Source organism: Macrobrachium rosenbergii, chromosome 46 (genome assembly GCF_040412425.1).
Source record: "Macrobrachium rosenbergii isolate ZJJX-2024 chromosome 46, ASM4041242v1, whole genome shotgun sequence".
Taxonomy (NCBI): Eukaryota; Metazoa; Arthropoda; class Malacostraca; order Decapoda; family Palaemonidae; genus Macrobrachium; species Macrobrachium rosenbergii.
This window is the reverse complement of record NC_089786.1, coordinates 19,266,976-19,291,314: the sequence shown is the minus strand read 5'-3', so window position 1 is coordinate 19,291,314 and position 24,339 is coordinate 19,266,976. Positions and strand designations below refer to the sequence as shown.

General features: G+C 37.2%; 3 protein-coding genes across 3 annotated transcripts; all 3 read left to right on the top strand.

Annotated features, from left to right (window-relative positions):
• Window positions 1-747: 747 nt before the first annotated feature.
• On the top strand, window positions 748-5,591 carry LOC136830387 (loricrin-like). Its single transcript, XM_067089923.1, has 4 exons — window positions 748-797; window positions 1,143-1,236; window positions 1,718-1,897; window positions 3,708-5,591. Exons 1-4 carry the CDS (start codon window positions 748-750, stop codon window positions 5,523-5,525), a joined length of 2,142 nt encoding a protein of 713 aa, XP_066946024.1. The 3' UTR covers window positions 5,526-5,591.
• A 13,033-nt stretch (window positions 5,592-18,624) lies between these two features.
• Window positions 18,625-20,958, top strand: LOC136830386 (uncharacterized). The gene is made up of 2 exons (XM_067089922.1): window positions 18,625-18,768; window positions 19,518-20,958. Exons 1-2 carry the CDS (start codon window positions 18,625-18,627, stop codon window positions 20,742-20,744), a joined length of 1,371 nt encoding a protein of 456 aa, XP_066946023.1. The 3' UTR covers window positions 20,745-20,958.
• A 474-nt stretch (window positions 20,959-21,432) lies between these two features.
• LOC136830385 (uncharacterized) lies at window positions 21,433-24,339 on the top strand. The gene is made up of 2 exons (XM_067089920.1): window positions 21,433-21,471; window positions 22,984-24,339. Exons 1-2 carry the CDS (start codon window positions 21,433-21,435, stop codon window positions 24,337-24,339), a joined length of 1,395 nt encoding a protein of 464 aa, XP_066946021.1.

The window sequence follows — 24,339 nt, the reverse complement described above, 5'->3', positions numbered from 1 at the left end:
ACAGAGTAGTACCTGTAGAAAGGATATACAGAACCCACCAAACAAAGAAGAGAAAGAGGATCTAGAAAAGAAGTAAGAGTGGGTTAGTGATGAGAGGAAACGTCTTTGATTTTTCCATCAAGGAGGACAACTTAAGATAAAGCTCCCAGAGATGAGAACAATATTTAAGACACGACAGACTTACTTAAGCTTTCGTGACAATGATGAAGAAAGATCTTGTAAGGTAAAAAACGTAATCATTTAATTGTAAACAGCTTTTGGAAGCGAAATTCTAATAACTTTTTAGACAATTTTCCAACCACCTTAGCAAACCAAAATACTGGCTGAGGTGAAAGATTCGTTTCAATTGCTTTGTCGCCTCATAAAAGAATTCCATATGGGGAAGATGCAGGAGTAAGCGTGTCACAGAGGCAGTAAACTTAATTAAGCTGCAAGATCTGTAATCAGATATCCTTACAAAGTTAAAGCTGATAAACGAAGAAAGTATAATTCAAGAATGGGGACAAGCAGCATAAGGCTGTCTGGGATGTGAAGGAAGAAATATTGAGAGTTTCATATTTGACAAACCCACGAATAAAGCAGAAGCTAGTAAGTCGTTAACAAATAAACAGAATTAGAACCTTCGAAGGTAAACCACCAGAAATGGGAAAGGGAGCTGATGTTGTACCACCAACATAATATGCAGAGGAGTTGGATTAAAAAAAAATAACTGTAAACAGTTTACAGGGCTTTGGCTTTTGGAGCCATATGCCTAACACTGCCAGTTGTCTTGAAGAATACAGTGTCACTTTAGTAAGGTAAGAAAGGTCCTGGATATATTATCTTGCCTTTCTACTTTTATATAAACGTGTGAAAGAGAAGTTAGATTTAAAATGTTAAAGAAAGTGAAAGCTGAGTTAAGTTCCGAGTAATTTACTAGTAGAGATAGCAGACCTAAAACAATAGGCTGAAGTAGCACAGGTTTCGGAGAGGAAGAGAAAAAGTTTAACAATCATGCAAAATAACTGCAAAGCGCAGGAACAAGCAACCACGTAATTAAAAGTATGCAAAAGCTTGAACACTTAATTTTCACTGTTATTTCACTGTTATCTCCTGCGCATTTCCCTTGGAACTTTAATGCCATCATTATGTGATGAATACAGGAAAGCCGAGAAGGCATCGCAGTGGGGATTCGAATCCAGACTACAGCAGTTTCAAAGTTACAAGAGCAGCAGTGACCTTGACCACCACACGATGGTTACGCATAACATTCTTATCAAAATGGTCACGCGTTGTCCGGTATACTCGTATGAAGTGAAGTTCATATGAACTCATTCACCGAAAATTCGTCCTTGAATTCTTCACGGGCTGTATCATTTCTGTTTTCCCAAACGCCTTCTCCCTTGGCCTTATGCAGTGAACTTCACTTCTCATACAATACCTCCACAGAGAATGACACCTTAAAAACAAAAGAATGAATGATTTATGAGGATACTGCTCATCGATCTTAGTGGTTATTCTTGGAGTTCTCATCGCAAATAACACTGTAATCCAAGAATAGCACGAACCATGGTAATACAAATAACGTCATTAACTGTGATGATGCATCAATGACCTATGATACATGGACGAATTGCTTTGCCCCAGAACGGGATCCCAGCCTTGGCGGACTCCCTAGACGGCTGGGATTGGCTGGAAAGTGACAGGATCATTTCGTGTGAATCTTCTTGGCCTTTAGAATGAGATTCCCGCGTCGGAGAAAGGAACTGAAGTCCTTAAGGAACTGCCAGGGGTCCTGAGGGGTTTCTGTCATTCTGAGCTAATTAAGACGTCCTTGCACAGCAATCCGTCCGTAGTGCATATAAAGAAGGTAGCGAGCTGCGAAAGGGAACAGTCGTCAGGTGTCCCTTCGGATATGGTAAGTCGATTCTCCTCCCTTCTGCGACCGTTTGGTTTTAAATGTCTACCTTGGGACCTGCTTGTTTTAGTTAAGCTAGGGTTTTCATAAAAACATGCCGTGCATGAAAATCGCACAGCGTCTTTAATGAACAGTTGACTAGTAGATAGGTAAGGACTTATTTGTATTTTGAATTTAAGGATTATGGAAATTTGTGTGGCCTTTATATGTATATATATATTATATATATATATATATATATATATATATATATATATATATATATATATATATATATATATATATATATATAAATATATATTCTTTCATTTCTCTCTCTCTGCCTTTATATATATATATATATATATATATATATATATATATATATATATATATATATATATATATATATATATATATATATATATATATATATATATACATATATATATATATATATATATACTGTATATGTGTGTGTATATATATGCATGTATATAGTATATACAGTATATATGTGTATATATATACATGTACATACATACATATATATATATATATATATATATATATATATATATATATATATATATATATATATATAAATATTACCCCTGCATCCTCAGATTACAATTTGTTTATTTGAAATAAAAACAGATAAAAATGGAAGTCCGTATACCAAAAACAACAAAAATAACTGCTGACAAAGAACTAAAAGAGTAGTGCGAAAGTGTTGATAATTTAAAACTTGTTAGATTTTTCAGTGCATTCCTTCTCTCAGATCTTTTTTGGAACACCGAGAGAGAGAGAGAGAGAGAGAGAGAGAGAGAGAGAGAGAGAGAGAGAGAGAGAGAGAGAGAGAGGGTGGGGTGTTCACTGGCCAGGCCTTTTAACCAATCAGAAATCTTGTTTTTACTAATACAATTCTTTTTCATCACATATGATAAACAGTCACCCTTGCATATTCAGTGTCAACATCATGATCTAGGAATGCCAGTGAAATACTTATTTGAACTGGATATGAGTTAAAAGGGTCTGTCTGACTTGATAAAGTTGTAAACAGTCCTATGTCATTAAACAAATGAACAAAGGAAAGCTTATAGAAAATAGTTTTACTAAAAATTAACTAAACCTGAATTATTTAATTTTGGGTAATAACTGTTTTTGTAAAAATCATGTATTCGAGATAAATCTCTCTCTCTCTCTCTCTCTCTCTCTCTCTCTCTCTATATATATATATATATATATATATATATATATATATATATATATATATATATACATATATATATATATACATATACATATATCGGCAAACATACATATACATATATCGGCAAACATTAAGCTACTAATGTCTCTTAATGTCTAGTTCTCTCTACTTTGGAAATGACACTGAAGGGGAATTATAACTGATAACTGGCAGTTATCTGGTGGATACGAACAACCAACAGCAACTACCTTAGACTTCAGTGATGAGTTCTCTTACCACTGGACTGTCAAGCGGTAAAAGATCTCGTTACTAGCCTGCGGTAGCTCTTGTCGGTGGTTCGAATCCACCAGGTGACTGCTACTTCTCAGTTATAACTTCCCTTCGGTATTATTTCCATGGTAGAGTTAATTTGACATTAAACGACATTCATAGCTTAATGTTTGTGTATCAGAAATGTCACGGTGATGTGACAGAAATGCACACAGACACACATATGTATATATTTATTTATTTATTTATTCATGTATATACTGTATTTATATGTAAAATATATCTTTTTTATTAACTGAACTGCTATTTATTTTTCACTTCATTTATATTGTTTTTTTGTTCTTCCAGAGGCTTTCCAGCATAACTTTGCTGGGCCTATTAGCTGGCTACACATCAGCTGGCACATATGGAAGAAGGGGTGGTCAAATCAAAGGAGGTGGATGTGTAGGCGGAAACTGTGGTGGATTAGCTGTGGGGCACAGTAATATAGGAGGGGGATGTCAAGGCAGTAATTGCGGTGGATCAGGTGCTGTATTTTCTAATAGTGGTGGCTGTGGTGGAGGTAACTGTGATGGGTCTGTAGGCACTTTCGTAACTGGTTCGTCTGTAGGCTCTGGCGGTGGATATGCAACTGGATCTGGAGTTTCCGGTGGAGGATTTCCTACTGGATCAGGTGGATTTATAAATTCTGGAAGTTCTAGCGGGGGATATGCAACTGGTTCTTCTGGAAATCTTGGTTCAGGAGTCTCAGGTGGACTTTTTGCAAGTGGATCAGATGGATTTATAAACCCTGGAAGTTCCAATGGGGGCTATGCAAGCAGATTTTCAGGAAATCTCGGCTCTGGGCTTAGCAGTGGTGGATTTTCTAGTGGATCTAGTGGACACATTAATTCTGGAGGTTCCAGTGGTGGATATGATGGGGCGTCATCTGGAAATTTTGCTGGAAATTTTGTCTCTGGAGGCTTCAGTGGTGGGTCCCCTAGTATTGCCATCTCTGAGGGGTCAAACGGTGAATACTCCGGTGGCTCCTCTGGAAACTTTGGATCTGGAATTTCCACTTCTGGGCATCTGGGCAGTTCCTTCGGGGACTTTAATTCAGGGAGCCATATCAATGATTATTCAAGTGGTTCTACTGGGAGCTTTGCATCAGGTGGATCACTTGGGGGAAATTCAGGTAATTCCTTAGGAGGAATAATAACAGATGGATCAAGTGGAGGAGGTTTCTCTTCTGGTGGATCTTTTAATGGATATTCTGATGGATCGTCTGGAGGACTATCTGGAGGTTTTCCAACTGGTGGTTCAAATGGAGTATTCATAGGTGGCTCTCCAGGAGGATTTGTTACTGGTGGGTCAAGTGGAGGGTACCCAGATGGTTCATCTGGTGGAATTATTTCTGGAGGTATATCATCTCCTAGCTTGAATGGAGGCTATTCAAGTGGTTCTCCCGGAGGTTTTTCATCTACTGGCTCAGGTGGAGGGTTTGTAGGTGGGTCTTTTGGAGGAGGTTCTTTTAGTGGAGCAGATGGTGGGTATTCAGGAGGTCTGACTGGAGGGGTAGCTTCCAATGCTAATGGCTTTTCATCTAGCGGGTTCAGTGGTGGATCTTTAGGTACTTCATCTGGCGGATCCCTCATCGGGGGATCTGGCGGAGGTTATCAAAGTGGAGGGTCATCAGGCAGTTTCCCAACAGGTGGAAGTTTCTCCGGTGATGACTCAAGTAGTTACACATCATATGAATCAGAGAGAGGAGCTTCAATTGGAGGTTCAAGTGGATTCATAGATGGAGGTTCAAGTGGATTAATAGGTGGAGGTTCAAGTGGATTCATAGATGGAGGTTCAAGTGGATTCATAGATGGAGGTTCTAATGGAGGAGTAGTCTCTGGTGGTTCCAGCTATGCCGACACCTCCTCAGATGGCAATTTTGTTTCTAGTGGCTCAAGTGGAGGATTTTCAAATGGATCTGCAAGTGGGTCTAGTGGAGGTTACTCAGGAAGTTCATCTGGTGGCTTGAGTGGGGGATTAAATGGTGGATCTTCAGGAGGCATTGTACCTGGAGGGTCAGCAGGACAATCCGGTGGTTCCAGCGGTGGATATCCAGGAGGCTCATCTGCGGGGGCTTCTTTAGGTGGTGCCATCAACAGAAGTTATCTACCTCCTAGTGCTTAAGAAGCTTTCTGTGTTATACAGATTCAACACTGTCGTAAAAATACCTGACATCCATCACCCTTAGCAATGTTTATATCGCTTATTTTGTATAATAAATGCCTCTTTTGAGTGTGGACTTGTCAATAACCATTTATGAATCTGTTGTGCAAGGACGACACGGTCCACGGTTTTCAAGGATCAACGTCTTACCTGAAGATAATATAATTTGAAATCAACTTCTCAAAAATTAAAATCTTTCGAATCCTTCAGCATGGAAATGATGTTGACGATGTATATTGATAATATGCAGAAATTTTCTCAAACATTAAAAAAGATTGCACTGTTACCCAGTACATATTCTATAAATTCTATTCTATTTTCCAATTTTCGTTGATATTAGGTAAGGAAACCACGCCATCCGCAGTACAGGGGCTAAAAGAATAGTTCATGTCAATGATGTACAGGAAGAAAATTTTATGAACCCAGTTGAGAATATGGATCCCAGTCAAGGAATGTATGAACTCGATTAATTTATTTCAAAAGAAAATGGAAAATATACATATGAAACAGTTATGACCTTGGTAACAGCAAAGAACTGTAACAAGTAACAAGAATTTAACAAGACCTGACCTCAGGCAGTCATCTTAGCATATTTACTGTAAATTTTTGTCACTGTACATCAGTCCTTTTGACAATGTCTTAGAAAACCAAAGACGAAACCGATCAGCTGTGTTAGCCACTTGTTTATCCTTTCTCTGATATGAAACTGACAGCTCAGCAAAATTTATCAACTATTTCTGCGTTCGCCTTGGAAAATTAGCTATCATCACCTTATTTTTTATATAGTTTAGCTTGGATTAAAGGTATACATTTCGAATATTTTTTCATTAAAGAAATTTACACATTTGTTTCAAAGTTCTTCTTAACTTTCTCCTTCTTGAAAGGGTTATTGTCTACAAACACAAACACGTGTATATAAATGTGTACATAAAAACACACACAAACATATATATATGTATATATACATATATATATACATACTGTATATATATTCATATATATATATATATATATATATATATATATATATATATATATGTATACATATATTATATATATACACACATACATATATATATATATATATATATATATATATATATATATATATATATATATACATACATACTGTATATATATCCATATATATATATATTATATATATATATATATATATATATATATATATATATATATATATATATATATATATATATATATATATATATATACATACTGTATATATATCCATATATATATATATATATATATATATATATATATACATTTATATGTTTACAAATATTAAGCCACAATCAATTTATGACATTTTTTATATTTACAAATATTATGCCACCAGTTTGATATCCATTTCACACACTTCCAAAAAGGGAAAGTCAAGAAGAACTTGAAACAAATGTGCACATTTCTTCAATGAAAAAAATATTCGAAATATATAATAGCTTTAAACCAAGCTAAGTATTATAGAAAAAAATAAGATGATGGTGTCCCTTCCATGATGAACGCAGAAACAGCGGAAACTTTTGTTGGGCTTCAATTCCATATCAAACAAGTAAAAAATGGGCCGAAGTTTCTTCGGCGCAATCGAATTTTCTGTACAGCCGCTACAGCGTATAATCCAAGGCCACCGAAAAAAGATCTGTCTTTCGGTGGTCTTGGTATAACGCTGTATGAGCCGCTGCCCATTAATCTTTAACCATGGCCCGGTGTTGATCCGGCCTATATCGTTGCCAGGTGCACGATTATGGCTAAATTTAACCTTATATAAAATAAAAACTACCGAGGCTAGAGGGCTGCAATTTAGTATGTGTGATGATTGGAGGCTGGATGATCAACATACCAATTTCCAGCCCTCTAGCCTCAGTGGTTTTAAAGATGTGAGGGCGGACAGGAAAAAGCGCGGACGGACAGACAAAGTCGCCACAATAGTTTTCTTTTACAGAAACTAAAAAAGGATAAAGAAGAGGCTAAAATACTATTGTTGCTCGGACAGTGGCAGAAAGATAAACAGTTTTTTTCTTGCAAAATAATGTAGGTGAATTTATATTTGAAATAAAATATTATTATTATTATAATTGTATGATATGTTGTTCACCAGTGTCTTTACTTGTCATTTCTGTGGAAAAGTATTGAAACTAGCTCCCCAGCAGCTCGTTGAACACCTTCATAGGCGCTATATCTTACCAGATAGTGTTCGGCTTTTAGGAAAAGAAAGCACTCCACTGAAAAAGTATTGCGATTTGTAATATACAGGTAATGTTGAATGCGTAGCAGTAGATATACAGTATACTACAGCCATGAGCTTATGATAAAACGCTTCAAATGGAAAGCCGGTGAAGACGAGGCACACTAGTGGTTGAAGAGCTCTCACTAGTAGAACTTTTATAGAAGAAACAGACTACTATAAATCTGCATTAGAGCGAAAATATGTCCAGAGGAGTACCACAAGGCGATGTACCAGGGTTGACAATATTTGGAAAAATAGCCGGAAGTGGTGTAAATTTTTTTCAGATTTCTCCGTTTTTCCTAGTTAAGGAGAACTCGAACATAGTGAAGTAAACAAGGAGCTGGATTAGAGAACTAGATCGGAATGAAGATGAAGTTTAATGTATATCACGGGCACAAAAGTGATGAAATCACAAAAGGGGTAGTAAAGCCCAGCCAAAAGAGACAGCTATGGAGGTCAGGGGATGCAAAAGAAGGGGAAGGGGAAGGTCTTTACTCCGCAACCTGATAAATTATGATGAAAGTGAAAAGAAGAAGCAGGAGTCTTTTCTCAATCAGTATACAAAGAGCGAGTGCCATTATAGTACGCACAACGGCAACCATACCTGAAGAGATAGACACTGGCACTTCTTCAAGCAATACAATTTGAAGAGACATAGCAAAAGTATCCACTCAGAAGCGAGCGATCATATAAATGCAACACTTTTTTGCTGGTAACAATTTTTTTTTTCTTCTTTTTTCCCTCTTTGTCATCGACAATAATAAGGGTGAGCTCATTCCGATTGTTGCTGTTGGTGTTGCGGAGACTAAAGTAATGTTCAACAAAAATCTGGCCCGGGTCACTGTTGGGTGGAACTGAAATCAGGCGCTCTTGCATAATTTTCACATCATCAGTGGTGGTTCGTCAAAACCAAAGCCTATTCAATATGAGTATTATAAAGGCACTCCCTTTCTATACTGATTGAGAAAAGACTCCTGCTTCTACTTTTCGCTTTCATCATACTCAGGTTGCGGAGTGAAGCCCTACGCCCTTCCCCTTCCTCTGTATCCCCTGACCTCCATATCTGTCTCTTGTTGCTGGGCTTTACTATCCCTTTTGTGATTTCATCACTTTTTGCTGTGATTTCAGTCCTTTTTTGCAATGGCAACGTCCTAGATCGAAAAAAATGTGGTAACAAAGGAATGGGGGTTATAATTCGCCAAACAGTTTTCTTAGACCTATGTGGCCTCTCCGTGATTATGGTCGGCTCAGCTCTTTTGCTGAGTAATTATACAATCTATATATATATATATATATATATATATATATATATATATATATATATATATATATATATATGTATATATATATATATATATATATACATATGTACACACATATATATATGTTTGTAAAAACATTCTGACTATTGAGGCTCTTTATTTAGGTTAGATCAACGATCGCGAAACCAAAACCTCTTAGGTAAATTCAACGTGTGTGATAATTTTTAATTAAGATAATTGAGAGTAAGTCAGCCAGTTTCTCCTAACACCACTCCTATTCACACGCATTAACAAAACGACGTCTCTTCTAATGTTTTGAGCAGTCCGTACTAATCATCAGGAAATTTGAAATTTGGTGGTTAATTTGAATGGCCCACAGTAACTTTAAAATTTCATTATTTCAAAAAACAAACTCCGAAAGGCACCCCTCCAGAATACGAGCTTTCAGAAAAACTATGCATCACGGCTGTATTTTTTACCGTTTTTGCTCCACAGATATGTTAGGTCCCACCCTCCCCCCGCCCCCATCCCTAAACGCCAAAAATCGCATCCCCTGAACGACCAAACGGATTTCGATGAAACTGGCACGAAGAGACCTTTGGGAAATCTAAAGCCAAAGTTTCATCCAGGTCGGTTGAATATTTCCGGAGTTATAAAGGGCCAAAGTCGGGGTTTTGTGTACTTCGGGTGGCTGGGCTTTACTAAACCAACTACCGTGGCAGTTGATAAATATGGTAAGACAGGAACTCAAATAAAGAATGATAATTATCAAGACGGTAAAAATGAATGATACAAAAGTTCAAATACAGTATAGTAAAGACAGTCAGAAACTTAGAAGTACTAACTTATTCATATGGATATATGAATACATTTAATTTATCGTAGATGAATATGATAGATGAAATAACCATTGCAATGTAAATTTAACATTACCACCAAAGAAATGTCCTCATGAAGAAAATTGTAAATATAGATACGGTAAAAATTTCAGCACATTACAAAGTTATTACAGAACTAGACTATATTCAAAATATCTAGAATGATGTACCAAATAAATTACTGAAGAAATTATACGTTTTAGATAGCAAAGAAATCAAATTGATAATGAATACATGTCTCTAGGATAGGTTACTCCCACTTTTATTAGTTATAATGGCTCCCGTTAAGTTAAGAACAAGAACTAAAAATATGAGGCAATTAGTTTTCTTTGACATCGCATAATCAAGGGGAAAAGAATAAAAGACTCAATATAATGCTGTATGAGCCGCGGCTCATGAAGAGCCCGGTGGTGGGTAGGCATATACTTAAACAACGAAAGGGCTGCAATTTGATATGTTTGATGATTAGGTGGTTGATGTGTTCCTGCATGAACGCATTAATGGCACCAAGATATTGGGAAAAAACTAAAAACTGAAATATTGAAGACCTTGGCACCCAGCAAGATTTTCAGGAAAAACGTTACCAGAAGATGATGGGAAAAAGAAATTTGAATGATTGGGACCCAGACTTTTAAAATTTCAGAAAGAAAAAGAAAAAAATTTTTTATTCAAAATGGTTATCACACGGAAGAGTACGTTATTCATCAGAATTATTATAAATTATAAAAGACAACTGATTGCCGCCAGCCGGATGGGGCAAATGAGGGCTGAAAAGGAAGCCTCCAAAAATAAGTAACAATGATGATAATAATAATACTTACACCTTTTGTTTTTCTCATATTCAGCAAATTACACTTTAGTAAAGGGGATCTGACTGAACACTTCCTTCATGCACACCAGCATTGAGTTCCGTAAGATTTTCCCAAAGTTCAAGCATAGCTTTTGCTGCCTTCTTTGCTTCACCTGTTCTGTGGTGTCCCTCTTCTCTTATCCTGTCATTACCCTGTAGGGTCCCACCAGGACCCACACACCGTCCATCGTACCCGACCGGCTAATATCCTCATGAGCATCTGTGTGTGCCAAGCGCACGCATACAAGAAACACAGCTGATGTCATGCATCCTTTGTACATGTATTATCATTTATTATCATTCACGTTATGTATTATTCTTAGCTCAAGCATTACAATGTCAGCATTCCATCTATATGTATCATAACTTCATTCGTGTCTTGTATATTGATTTATGTGCATCTTTCCATCTTCCAACAAACACAGATGATTGTATTCTGACATGTTTTGTTCACCTCTTGTCAGGCACTACATAACCGCTCGCAAGAGCTATTGACCTCTGTTTGTTATTTGAATAAATTAGTAAATTCGTAAACGCAGCCTCTTACTCACGCCTTCGCTTCAACCCAGCACATTTACTCTAGAATGATCAGAGAATCAACTACTTCAGTTCTTTCACAGTCAATACTGACTTTCATTGTGCCACCATGCTCCTGACTTCTATCTACCCTCATTACTTTACCTTTCCTAATTTTCCCTCTTTCTTCAATTTCCTCATCTTCTCTTCATTACCATCAGTAAACACTGTATCATGTACAAATGTCAGCCCCTCTCAGTCCACTAACGACCCTTGTCCTGATCCCAGAAACTTGCAGCTGAATACGAACTCCTTTTCTGGCGTCTCTAATCAGTTCATTGTTTAGAAATGATTAACGTATAATCACGATTCCTAATGCTGCATCTCTTTGCGAAGTATATCGTTCGGATCCCATTTCGTATTTTTACAATTCGCATATTAATTAGTTTGATTTTTTATAACATGAAAAGTAGAATCAATTAAAACAAGTAAAAAATAAAACAGCACGAAAATTTTTTTTTTTTTTTTAAGCATTTTTCCCAGTCATTATGAAATGTTTCATTATGTTTAGATATGAACAGTCCTGCCAACCGTGCGATAAGAGTATCATCTGTAAAAGAGCCTTCTGTTAAAAGAATGTTATTTTACGCAAATAAAACATAAGTAGGTAGAGTTTGGCATTTCCGGTATTATCAGATTATTATAAGTTTAAATTTATTTTTATTAAAAGGAAGAATATTATTTTCAGTTAGCGAATATGATATAATTATCAAAAGTATATAACTTCCTTTACTAAACTAAATACAGTTCGCTTGACTGACCGGTGGTGAAATGTACTGACGTACGAGGTTCGGTTGGCACTTCTGCAACGTCGAATGTTCTGTAGACCAGTTTGGATGCACGATAATCACCAAAAACGTCAAGTTGAATTACAATATTTTTACAGGTAGGAAGGAGAATTCAGATATATTAGATAAGGTGACTGGGAATATTGTTCATGCAAATGGAAGGTTTAATGGGGTCAGATAAACCTAGAATGAATGGCGACTGGCAACGGCATGTGTGAACGGAGTTATCGGAGGTTTTGGGGTTACACTAAATATCAGGATGTGAATGGCATCCATAAAGTGAAACTCAGTAGAGTAGACACTTTTGGTGAACATAGGAATAAACAATTTTCTGTTGTTTTTCTTTATGCTCAAAAGGAGGTAATGACTTACCTTTTGATGTCATTGTTTAATTATATTAGGAAGCATTTATTACAGTTTTATTAGTTAATTTATCTGTATAAAATCTTTTTAGTGTTACGTTTCGAGTCGACTTCTTACCCACTATCAGTATTATCTACCGACCATTATTGATGTTACTTATATATGGAAATACATTATTTTTGTTTTCCTGGTTTACCTCGCCATGAGGAGTATGACAACAAGAATTGAATAACTTAGTCCTCAAGCATACGTGCGCGGAATACCTTTCAGCACTGTAATGATTAATTACATATTTGCATAACGACATTAAACGAATACATTATTTATTATGAAAATCTAATAGCACACAAATACATATTTAAAAAAATATGCATATCATATGATACCTCGTTCTTCACAGATCAGGCAAATATCAATAGGCCCAGCCAAACACTTGTAGGTTAAAATTCAGCATCATTCTGTATTTTGATTATGATAAATAAACAAAATGTGGTAAAAGTTTTTTGTTTTTTGAGTGCTAAAATGAAACCCACTTCAGACCGAAAAAAATTGCTTAGGCCGAATCCTAAGAAAAACTCAAAAGCGCAGTTCTTAAAAGAAATAAGAAACGAAAGAATGATACTACTGTATTTTGATTGCCAGGGCACTGATTGCCTTCATAATATCCATCGGCGAGTGGCTCGTTCGTTTGTTTTAGGTCAAGCCAGCCGCCTTGTGCAGACCAAGGTCCAAAGAATGGGCCCTTTTCTTTGGTCCTTGGTGCAGGCACGGGCTCTTGCTCTGGGACAACCCGTAACCGAGTGACAGAAGTGGTAGGAAGAGTTGCCAGATACCGCTTGCTCAGTAATGACATATGCCTATTGTCCGAAACATTAAGAGACTTGATACAATATCAAATAACGTCATTGCATATGAATGCGCAACGTGCTTACCTGAGACCAATCTTTACATTGTACCAACCACTTTTCCTTCATAAACTATTTCGATCGCTCTGCAGAAATGACCATCTACCCTCTCAACACCCTCTATATTGCCAGTCTATCATTTCTGTCATATTTTTTTTTTTTTTTTTTTTTAGATCTCTGAGCACCACCTGCAACTTCAGCCTTTGCTCTCAAACTCCTCACACAAGGATTTAAAAAACATTAGATCCACGTCGACGCTGACCTCTCTCCTTAGGAAAAACCAAAACAAACACCTTCATGAGGAAGCAATGCAATGTTATGGCCCTGAAATTCTTACACTCCTTAAACGAAGGAGCCAGTATCTCTTTCACACATCCTTAAAAAACTGACTCTCGTCTGTCCAGAATTTACATATTGCACTGTCATCACTATACCAGAGTATCTCATTTGTAATCCCATCAACTCTTAGAGTCTTTTTGTTACTCAGCCTTTTATCTGCCCGTTTTTCTCACGCAGACATATGCACATATACACTCATATGTGTATATATATACACACACATATGTATATTTATATATACACACATATATATATATATATACATATATATATATGAACATACATAATAATGCACTCACTCATATGTATGTATACATACATATATACATACATACACACACAGACACACACACACATATATATATATATATATATATATATATATATATATATATATATATATATATATATATATATATATATAATTCCAAAGACGAATACTATTCATATGGAACAAGCCTTCAGGGGCCATTGACTTGATTTCCAAATTTCAAAAGGATACGGTGTTCATTCGTAAGAATCAACGGAAGGCAGTGGGAATTACAGAAAGTTATTAGAAAATCGGATAAACTAACAAATTAATAAATAAATAAAAATGTAAGTAAAATATTAAATTACAGGTTGAATTGTATCAGGGTAGTAATGCATTGCATCTTCGCTTGAATTTCTGAAGTTCCAGCGGTGTGAAGAATAAAGGCCCTCTGAAACTGAGAAGTTCGACAGCGAGGCACATTTACCATATACTGGTGCTGCTGTTCTGCAAATCTGGTTGCTCTCGGCAGGAAAAGGGGATCAGGGATCAATTATGAATGTGAAAGATCTCTGTTAAAATACAACTTCTGAAAAAGTGACAAGCAAGAGACCTTCCGTCTATGGTCCAAGTCATTGCTGCTACAGTTAGGAGACAGAAACCTGCCACCACGAACCACTCTATCTAAAAGAGATCAATCTTTGGCTGAAGCAGACTTCCATACCGGAGAACAGTATTCCGGTAAAGAAAGCACAAATGACTTAAAACAGGTTGTAATGATTTTATCACTATTATGAATATATATGCAGCATTTACTGAAACTTTCGTTAGATGTTTCTCAAAAGTAAGAAGTGAGTCAAAAGTTACACCTAGAATAGTTAAAGCTTCAGACTCATTCAGCAAAGTCCCATCCACCTGAAGGGGAGGATGGGGTGGGAAATCTGCACGAGACCTACTAACCAATAGCGTTTTCCCCCGTAGGGAGTTAGTGCCGTCAGTGTACCTCATGCGGTGCACTGCAGGCATTACTTGAGGTTCTTTGCAGCGTTCCCTCGGCCCCTAGCTGCAACACCTTTCATTCCCTCTACTTAGCCTCCGTTCATATTCTCTTTCTTCCATCTTACTTTCCAGCCTCCCTAAAAATTGATTCATAGTGGAACTGCGAAGTTTTCCTCCTGTTACACCTTTCAAATCTTTTAATGCCAATTTCTGTTTCAGCTCTGAATGACCTCCTAGGTCCCAGTGCTTGTCCTTTGGCCTAAATTCTATATTTTATTCTGTTCAGTAGTGTTTTTATTTTTCTGGAGTTCAGCCTCACACCCCATCGACTAATTCACTGATCCGGTCCATGTCCCGATTGAGGCTGAGGGCAGCTTCATTTCTCATAAGTGGAGACTTTACTACACCCACAAGTGTTGCATCATCGGCATACTGAACAATCTTGTTATTCAAGCCAAATACCACATCACTTGCATACACTAAAAATGACAGTGTACCAAGAACACTACTCTGTGGAACTCCAGACACATTAAAGGCAATTTTTCAGTCTCTGTCATTTTTCTCTGGCCTGAACCAGGATAAACTCGGTGGCTTTCACGATTAGGATAATAGATGTTGGATATGTTACCTTTCATCTACTTTTTTGTTATTAGGACCAAACCATCGAATATATGGTGTTTTAAAATGCGATTACCCAAGAGTGACCAAGCTAAATGTAATTAGGTTCCGTAGGCCGTTGCGCCGGACACGATGACGCTGAGTTTTAGGTGAGATTAAGTTAGAATGCATTCGGCTAGGATGTATTCGAGGTCCTTTGCTATTTGGAGTCTTTCATGGCCGCTCGTTACGTACCCTGGTCCTGTTCAAATCGTGGTCCAACGTTCGGAGAGCATTCCCCTGTACAGAAAGAGTAACACAGGTGGAAGTGTCGATAACGCTGACTAATAAAACTAGAGGTCTCAAGGAAATTCCTTATAATCAGGCGAAGAATCTCTTCCATTTGGGGCATTTTTTTCATCATGCTACTCCATAACTGGGCCACGCCCAGTCTTGCGCAACCTCATTGGGATTCAACGTGCGGCTCAAAACAGCAAAACATTTAGCCAGCTCATCCCATAGCCCTCCCCCACCCCCACCCCACCCCGTCACCCTACCAAGTCCTTACTGGAGCTCATTGGCAGAGATTTCACGCAGGAGCTGTTGAAAGCTTTTGAATACACAAAACCGCTGCAAATTATGCGCTCGTATTTACTCGCAGCATGATGCTGTGTTTTTGCAGGTGACCCTCTCGAAAGGTCAAGGATGACCGATGCAATGCACCGTAGCGCTGGTACAACCATTGTTCCTTTTTTATAGGTTTCTGTTTATTTCTCATTTCACATTAATTCCCAGACAAAGATGAGCAGGTGCGATAACAATGACCGGCCAAGGATCGTTGCCAAGATATCTCACCCTCCGAGGGAAATTTAATTCTTTACCGTGCATAAAATAAGTATAAAGATAAGGAATATATGTTATTTTTCTTGAAAACCCTGTGCATTATTCATACTATTTTTTGCTTAGACTTTATCTATTCGGAAGTGAGAATTCTGAGTTTAATATATAACATTTCCCTTGAGAAAATCGAAGTGATTTGGCCATGAAACTTATCAGCTATCTATGTTTCACACGTTAAAGTATATTCACGTGTGCGCAATTTTGTCCAAGTTCCTGTCTGTGTGCTTATTGGATCTGTCTAATTTTAGTGTGGGATTTCAGCGCATTGAGAAAAGAAGCGTCCTTCAGATCTTCAAATAAGAAACTCTAAGCGACCGTCATCTAGGTTGGCTGTAACAAATTCAGAGGTCAACATCAGACCTCTTGTTCCCTTGACACTTCGCTAAACTTTGGGTAAGATCCCGTTCTAGCATGGGGCCGTTTCAATCTAAACGAACCAACCGGTCAGTGAAGAAAGCAAATGCAAATAAAATGTAATGCCGCCAAATTCCATGACATATCCTCAATCCCCGCTGGAGGTTGAGAGGGTTATTTTCAAAGTTACGAGATCTCTTGTCTCTAATGCACAAGGATGAGAGGACCCAATGCTTCTAAAACGTTTTTGTTAGGCCTACTGAGAGTTTGGCTATTCCCCAAATATTTTTTTTTATTTCACGTGGCAACCAATATCAGCAGTGACTGTCTGGTTTAAAGTAAGAGAACTGGTAAGTGTATTAAGGTGTTAAAGGGAATAACAAGCCTGTTGTACAGTAGATGTCTTGACTTGTATCTGACCACCAGGTCCAATCTATGTCAGCTGTGAAAAACGTAGGAGGACCTCATCCTTTCAGCATGTTTTCTTTTTTTAATTTTTTTGTCGGTTATTATTATTTATATTTAATTTTACATGGCCACTGAGTCACACTCTTAGATTGGTAGTTCGTTTAGATTAATCTAGACCTATGACAGAACGGGTTCTTGCCCCGTAAGCGTGGTTAGCTACTAAAGTGAGTAGGAGGTCTTTTGAGAACCTCTGGATTTTTGCTACAAACATAGACCTCACCTATAGACGCTTAAACGGCTTTCACGAAGGATTTGTTCTTAAGTGAAAGGTGAAGCTCAAAGGGTTGGAAAGTTAAGGAAGTTAGACAGGTAAGAAAAAAGAGAACAAGGAAAGACATGTAAAAAGCCTTTAGTCCTACCTCCTACAGACTCTACAGCGGTCAGCAGGATGGAGCCTCTTTCTTTACTTGCCTGAATCGAGTTCTGATGATTTGGAACTGACCTGCATAAAGTTCCACTGTTTTACAAGGCCAGTGCTAGTTTTGAAAGTACATGAAAAGCAAATTCATAATGACAGCGGCATTGTGCTTTCCTCCTATCTAACAGCCTTCCTGTCTCAAGGGATTTTCCATTGAATAATCATCCAGAGAGCACAGTGAGTCATAGCAATATTTATATTTGATAATTTATATGATGAAATGGGACCATTCATGTTGTCATTTGACAGGGCAGACTCTCTGTCCTCCTCATATGTGACAAATTCAACAATCCTGAATTTCTTCTTTTGATTTTTGATGTCTATATTATCTTTCTACTCTCCATTTTAGATTTATTCCCAAATGACCATTCCGCAATCTCATTTGCTTCATATGAAGTTTTACTCATTTCTCATAATAATAATAATAATAATAATAATAATAATAATAATAATAATAATAATAATAATAATAATAATAATAATAATAATAATATGTACTTTTTCAACAACAGTATCGACTTTAATAATAAGAATTATGCAGACTTGTTAGGGCACAACAGACTATGGAACCAAAATACTGCCTGGCATTCTTAACGAACAATTAATTACTGTCAAAAGATAACAGCCACACCATAATAAACCGATAAGAATAACACCAAAACTTCCCGAATCGTGCCAGTAATGCGGATGATTATATAGTAGGAAGAAAATTATCATTAGCATCAACCAAGAGAATCGTGTAATGTCTCGAGATTGTCAGTTAGATTAGATTAGTCTAAAGACCTGACTTGACGACGGGTCATTCACGAGCCAGCACGTAAGGGCTAGATTCCTTTCAAGATCAGTTTGCTTCTAAGCCTTAAAGATGGGTATTTGTGTCTTATTCATAAATTACCCTAAGCTTTTGGCACGTGTGTCCTTCAAACATGAGTCTTGTGGGTATAAAAGACCTGATGGGGCATCTTGGAAAGCACATTCTCAGAGTCCAGAATTCCAGTTGCCAGAGATGGTAAGCTCCATTCAAAGCTTGAAAAGCAATGATCAAATGGTTTTCAGAGGATTGCACCTCAAGTACTCCCATTAGAAATCAAATAGATTATAGTAAAATTTGTGATCACTGAATATTTTTAAAATATTCTTATTATAGTCTTAGATTCATTGCTAATCTTTTATGGTAAATTTATATCCTTATTCCCATATTCAGTTGGTTTTTTAAAAATTTTATACCAAAAATTGGCTTGAGAAATTGATACTCATAAATTTGAACAAATTCAGTGAGCGTCCATGTTCATTACATGCTTCAGTAAAACCAGAAAGTTTTCCTGTATAAAATATAATATCGCACAAACTGAACTGTTTCTGTCGTGAGTAAGATTAGAAGCACACAAACTGAGTATCTGGCTCAGTCTGGGCCGTTGTCTTTGCACTCAGAGTAAGCACATTGGACTGCTCTTGCAGGGAACATTACTTTTATGGCGATTTTTGCGAAACAGAAAATCAAAAGAAAGACCAAAAAAATTGTTCCTTGGACTGAATCTAAAAAAGTGTTTTTGTCAATCAGAAAGAAAATTTTTTTGCTTAAGATATCATAATACACACATTTTTATGTTACTACTGCCATTCTAAATTAGATCGGGATTTTTTTTTTATAGGAATTCCAATTAACAAAAAGAAACACTGATTCTAGATTTCTGCCAAATAAGCGTAATGTCAACGATATATTTACATTCTTAAAGCTTCTTACCTTTTCTGTTGCAGAGGTCATCAGCTATACTTACTTTAGGTGCCTTGGTTGTCATCGCCTCTGGTGCGTCATTAGATGGCTACACCTACCAAAGCCCAGAATCCTTAGATAATACAAGTCGTGTAACCTCAGGTGCCTCTTTCCATTCAACTGATTCATCGGGAAGTTTCTTCCCTAGGTCTTCTGAACAGTCCATCTCATCCAACTTTGAGAGTGGGCATCCCTCGTATAGAGACACTGCATTCTCTGCTGATGCCAGTGCAACCCACCCAGATACTTCATTTGGAATTTCAGAAACGGACTTTACTTCTCTCACAGGCAATAATATCAAACCAAGCCAACTGAACAGGCACGACTTTTTCAGTGGTCCATCTGGAAGGAAGAGTAATTTATTTGATGGCTTTTCTGGCAGACAGAGTTCCCCTTTTAATAGACAAGGTTCTGATGTTGGTAACATTTATGATGGACAGTTGAATCATCAGCAAAACCCATTTGGAGGACAATCTGGGAGCTCTATTCACAGGCAGCATCCTGGTTACAGCACAGGATCTCTCCACGAGCAACCTGGTACACATGGATCCTCTTTTGCAAGACTTCCTACCACATCCAGTAACTTCTTTGGCAGACAACCAAGTATACATGGAAGCCCTGAACAACCTTATGGACAAATTAGTACCTTTAATGAAAACCTTAATGAACATACATCTTCTGGGGTTTCTTTTGATGGACAGTTTAGTGGAAACTGTGGTTCATTTAGAAGAAATTCTGGAAGGTATGGAAATCCACTCGAAAATTATGCTGGCAATCAGAGGACTTCTTTTACTTCCACTGGTTCTTGTGATGAACAGATAAGAGAACATGGAAGTTTCTTAAATGAACAACCTGAATATGGAAGCTCATTTGTGGGAGAATTTAGTAATGAAGGAAGTTCATTTAGCAGTCATTCACCCCCACTTGGACATTCCTTCAGCAGCCAGTCTACCCAACAGGTTGGTCTCCAGCCAACTGGAATTTCAAGTTCTACCAGTGTCCAGCATTTTGAAAATACTAGGACTTACGGCAGACCGTCAACAAGATTTGGAAGCTCATTTAGTGGGCCATCAACTGAACAAGGAAGCTCTTTTGGCAGACAGTCTGTAAGAAGTGGAAATCCGTATAGAGAGACTTCGACTACACCCGAAAGCGTCCATGGAGGAGCATCATCAGGGCAACTGGGCAGTCACTATTTGCCTCCAAACTGAAAACAATATCTGAAGTTTGCCAGATATAAAGCTATCTAATCCCGCAACTAGTAAACATTAGGAAGCATTAAATCAGTATAATGTTTTTCTCTTTCAATCAGCAACTGCTTAATTCACTTATTCTTCACCACATATTATGTACTGTATTCCTCAAACTGCACGTAGTAAACGGAAATTGGTGTGAGACTTTGGGCATCTTGAGTAAACAGCTTACTGTCATCATTAAAAATTAAAACAACAATGCTTTTTTTCCTTGTTTTATGCAAGCCTGTACATGTAGTCACTGTTCCGATAAGTTTACATTAATTTCTATAGAAAAATAATTAAAAACTTACACTGTGAGCTATATTTTCAATACCTGAATTAAATGACATTAAAAAAGGAAATGTTTGTAAAATATTCCGGTTTCCAAATATAAATGGATATATATTATATTATTTATATATATATATATATATATATATATATATATATATATATAAATACATATGACAATCAGTCATGATATATATAAACATACACCTTGTAGCTGCATTATATATGAGCAATAATATATATATATATATATATATGTATATATATTATATATATATATATATATATATATATATATATATATATATATATATATATACATATATATATTATTGCTGATAGTATAATAAGTAATGCAGCATTAACCTGTACAATGGCGCATGCTTACTTATACAGTAGAAATACCATCATGGTAAGGTTGTCATATATTATGTAAACATTCATTCGTCTAAACGAAATTTATGAATGCTGGCATAAATTTTACGTCAATGATATTATTTTATATTTCAAAATTGAAAATAGTTACGAAAATTTTCTTTTAGCTTTCTGTAAAAGAAAACTATTGTGATGGCTTTGTCTGTCCATCTGCACATTTCTGTCTGCCCTCAGATCTTAAAAACTACTGAGGCTAGAGGGCTGCAAATTGGTATGTTGATCATCCACCCTTCAATGATCAAACATACCAAAATTGCAACCCTCTACCCTCAGTAGATTTTATTTTATTTGAGGTTAAGTTTAGTCGTGATGGTGCGTCTGGCAGCGCTTTCCGGAGGCGTGCGACGCACCTTTACTTGACTGCGTCCGGGGAGCGACTGAGTGCTTGCTGGCTCGTAGCTGACATTTTTATACAGCATTACACGTTGTACAGAAAACTCGATTGCACCGAAGACACTTCGGCGCATCTTTTACTTGTTTTATATAATGAAATCCATTCACATCTAAAAACCAGAAAAAATGACGAACATCTCCCTTTATTTATAATGTATCTTGGTTGCTGAATTTAATTCATATTCAAAACCAGAAAAAGTTACGTATATTTCCTTTTATAATGCCTTTTATTCCTTATAATCATATATATATATGCAGTATATATATATATATATATATATATATATATATATATATATATATATATATATATATATATATATATATATATATATATATATATCACTTGTGCATTGAAACGTCCTAATATATGAAAAAAAGTCGTAGGGGAAAATATAAATGATAACACCAATAGTAATGATAATAACAACGAAAACATACAACTGGCCCATATCATCGATCAGCCTAAAGAAATGAAAGATATTCCAAACACGCAGCACTTGCTCTGTCGTGGCACTTCGATTTAAATGTTGCTTAAGAATGAACGTAAACGGTCTGCAGTTCTGTACAAACGAGGCATTCTATGGCCCTCACTACCATTAGGAGATTTTTTGCGGGGGTCATTTCTTGGCCCTTTCAGAAAGTAACTCGTCCTTGAATGAAAGGGCGGTTTGGGTATATAAACCGGTGCTATGGCTGGGCATGGAGCACAGTCGGTTGTTGTTTCAAACAAAATGGCAAGTGCTGCTTCGTTATTTAACTTATATCTTATGTAACTAAATTTAATGAAATTTTAAAATTTATTTAAGAATCAATTGTAATGTAATCACTTGATGCATTTCTACTTTCAAATTTTATTATATAGTTACTGGGCACTGGATATTTTGTGTTACTATATGGGTTAACTTGGATTTCATTCATTAAATGCTATGAATGGTCATGAAATAATTAAGTAATGACCAGCATTAAAAATGTTTATGGATCTGCATGACGAGTATGTATAGATATAGCAATGTGGTAAATCTTTTCGGATGTACTTACTACTCAGATACCAACAATGTAGAGTTCTAATTTCTCGCTTTCTATTATCTTTCAGAAAACTACTCTGATTCTTTTGTCTCTGTTAGCGGGGCTGGTTATTGCTGATAGGCCTAACAGCTACTCAGCCAACGGAGGATCATCTGGTGGAAGTTTTGCAAGTAGCGGAGTTGGTGGCGGTTTCTCAAGTGGGGTCTCCTCTTTTGGTACCCACTCCAGTAGTTCATCAGGAAGTTTCCCCAGTGGATTTTCAGGTGAATTTGCAAGTGGCAATTCGGCTGGATATTCCACTGGAGGTTTAAACAATGGACAAAGGTCTGGGCTGAATGGAGGATCATCTCAGCCATGGCCCTTTCCGGGTGTCTTACAGGAGGCTCATGGAGGAAAAATAAACTCAAACCTCATTGATGAAAGCTCACAAAGGTATTCAAATACTGGATCATCCGGATCATTTGGAGGTGGAGCTTTCGGAGGATCAGAAGCAGGTTTTAGCTCCGGTGGTTCCTTTGGAGGCCAAGCAGGGGGATCTGCTGGAGGAAGATTTGGAGGCCATATGGTAGGATCTACAAGAAATGGGTTTAGAGGCCACACTGAAGAAGCATTTGGAATTGGATCTGGAGTCAGTGCCAGAGGATCTACTGCAAGTGATTATGGAACCAATGCTGGAGGTTCTACTGGAAACAGATTTGGAAACCCAGAAGCTGGAGGATCTGCTGAAGGAAGATTTGGAGGCCATGCTGGAGAACCTACAAGAAATGGTTTTGGAGGCAACACTGGAGGACCCTTTGGAGATCGATTTGAAGGTCATGCTGGAGGGTCAACAGGAGGCAGATTTGAAAGTCAGGCTGGAATATCTGCTGGAGGGAGATTTGGAAGCCATACTGCAGGATCTTTAGGCAATACATATTCTAGTCACACTGACAGACCTTTTGGAAGTGGATTAGAAGGGCAAGCTGGAGGATTAACCAGAAACAGATTTGGAAGTCAAGCTACAGTATCTGCTGGAGGGAGAACTGAAAGCCATGTTGGAGGACCTGCAGGAAATATATTTAGAGGCGACACTGACATAGCCTTTAGAAATGGATTAAGCAGATCTGCTGGTAGTACTACTGGAAGGCAAGTTGGACAATCTGCTGAAAGTAGATTTGGAAGTTATGCTGGTGTATCCAGTGGAGGTGAGTTTGGTGGTGATGTTGGAGGTTCTGCTCAGAGTGGATCTGGAGGTTATGGTGGTGGAGCATTTGGAGGTGGATTTGGAAGCCATAGTGGTGGCTTTGCTGAAAGTGGGTTTCTTAGTGGCTTTGGAGGCTCTGGTGGCTCAGCAAGAATCAGCAGTGGACTTACCGGCAGCTCCTTTGGTGGACCATCTGGTGGCGCCTTTGCAGGGTCAAACAATTATAATCCTCCTCATTAA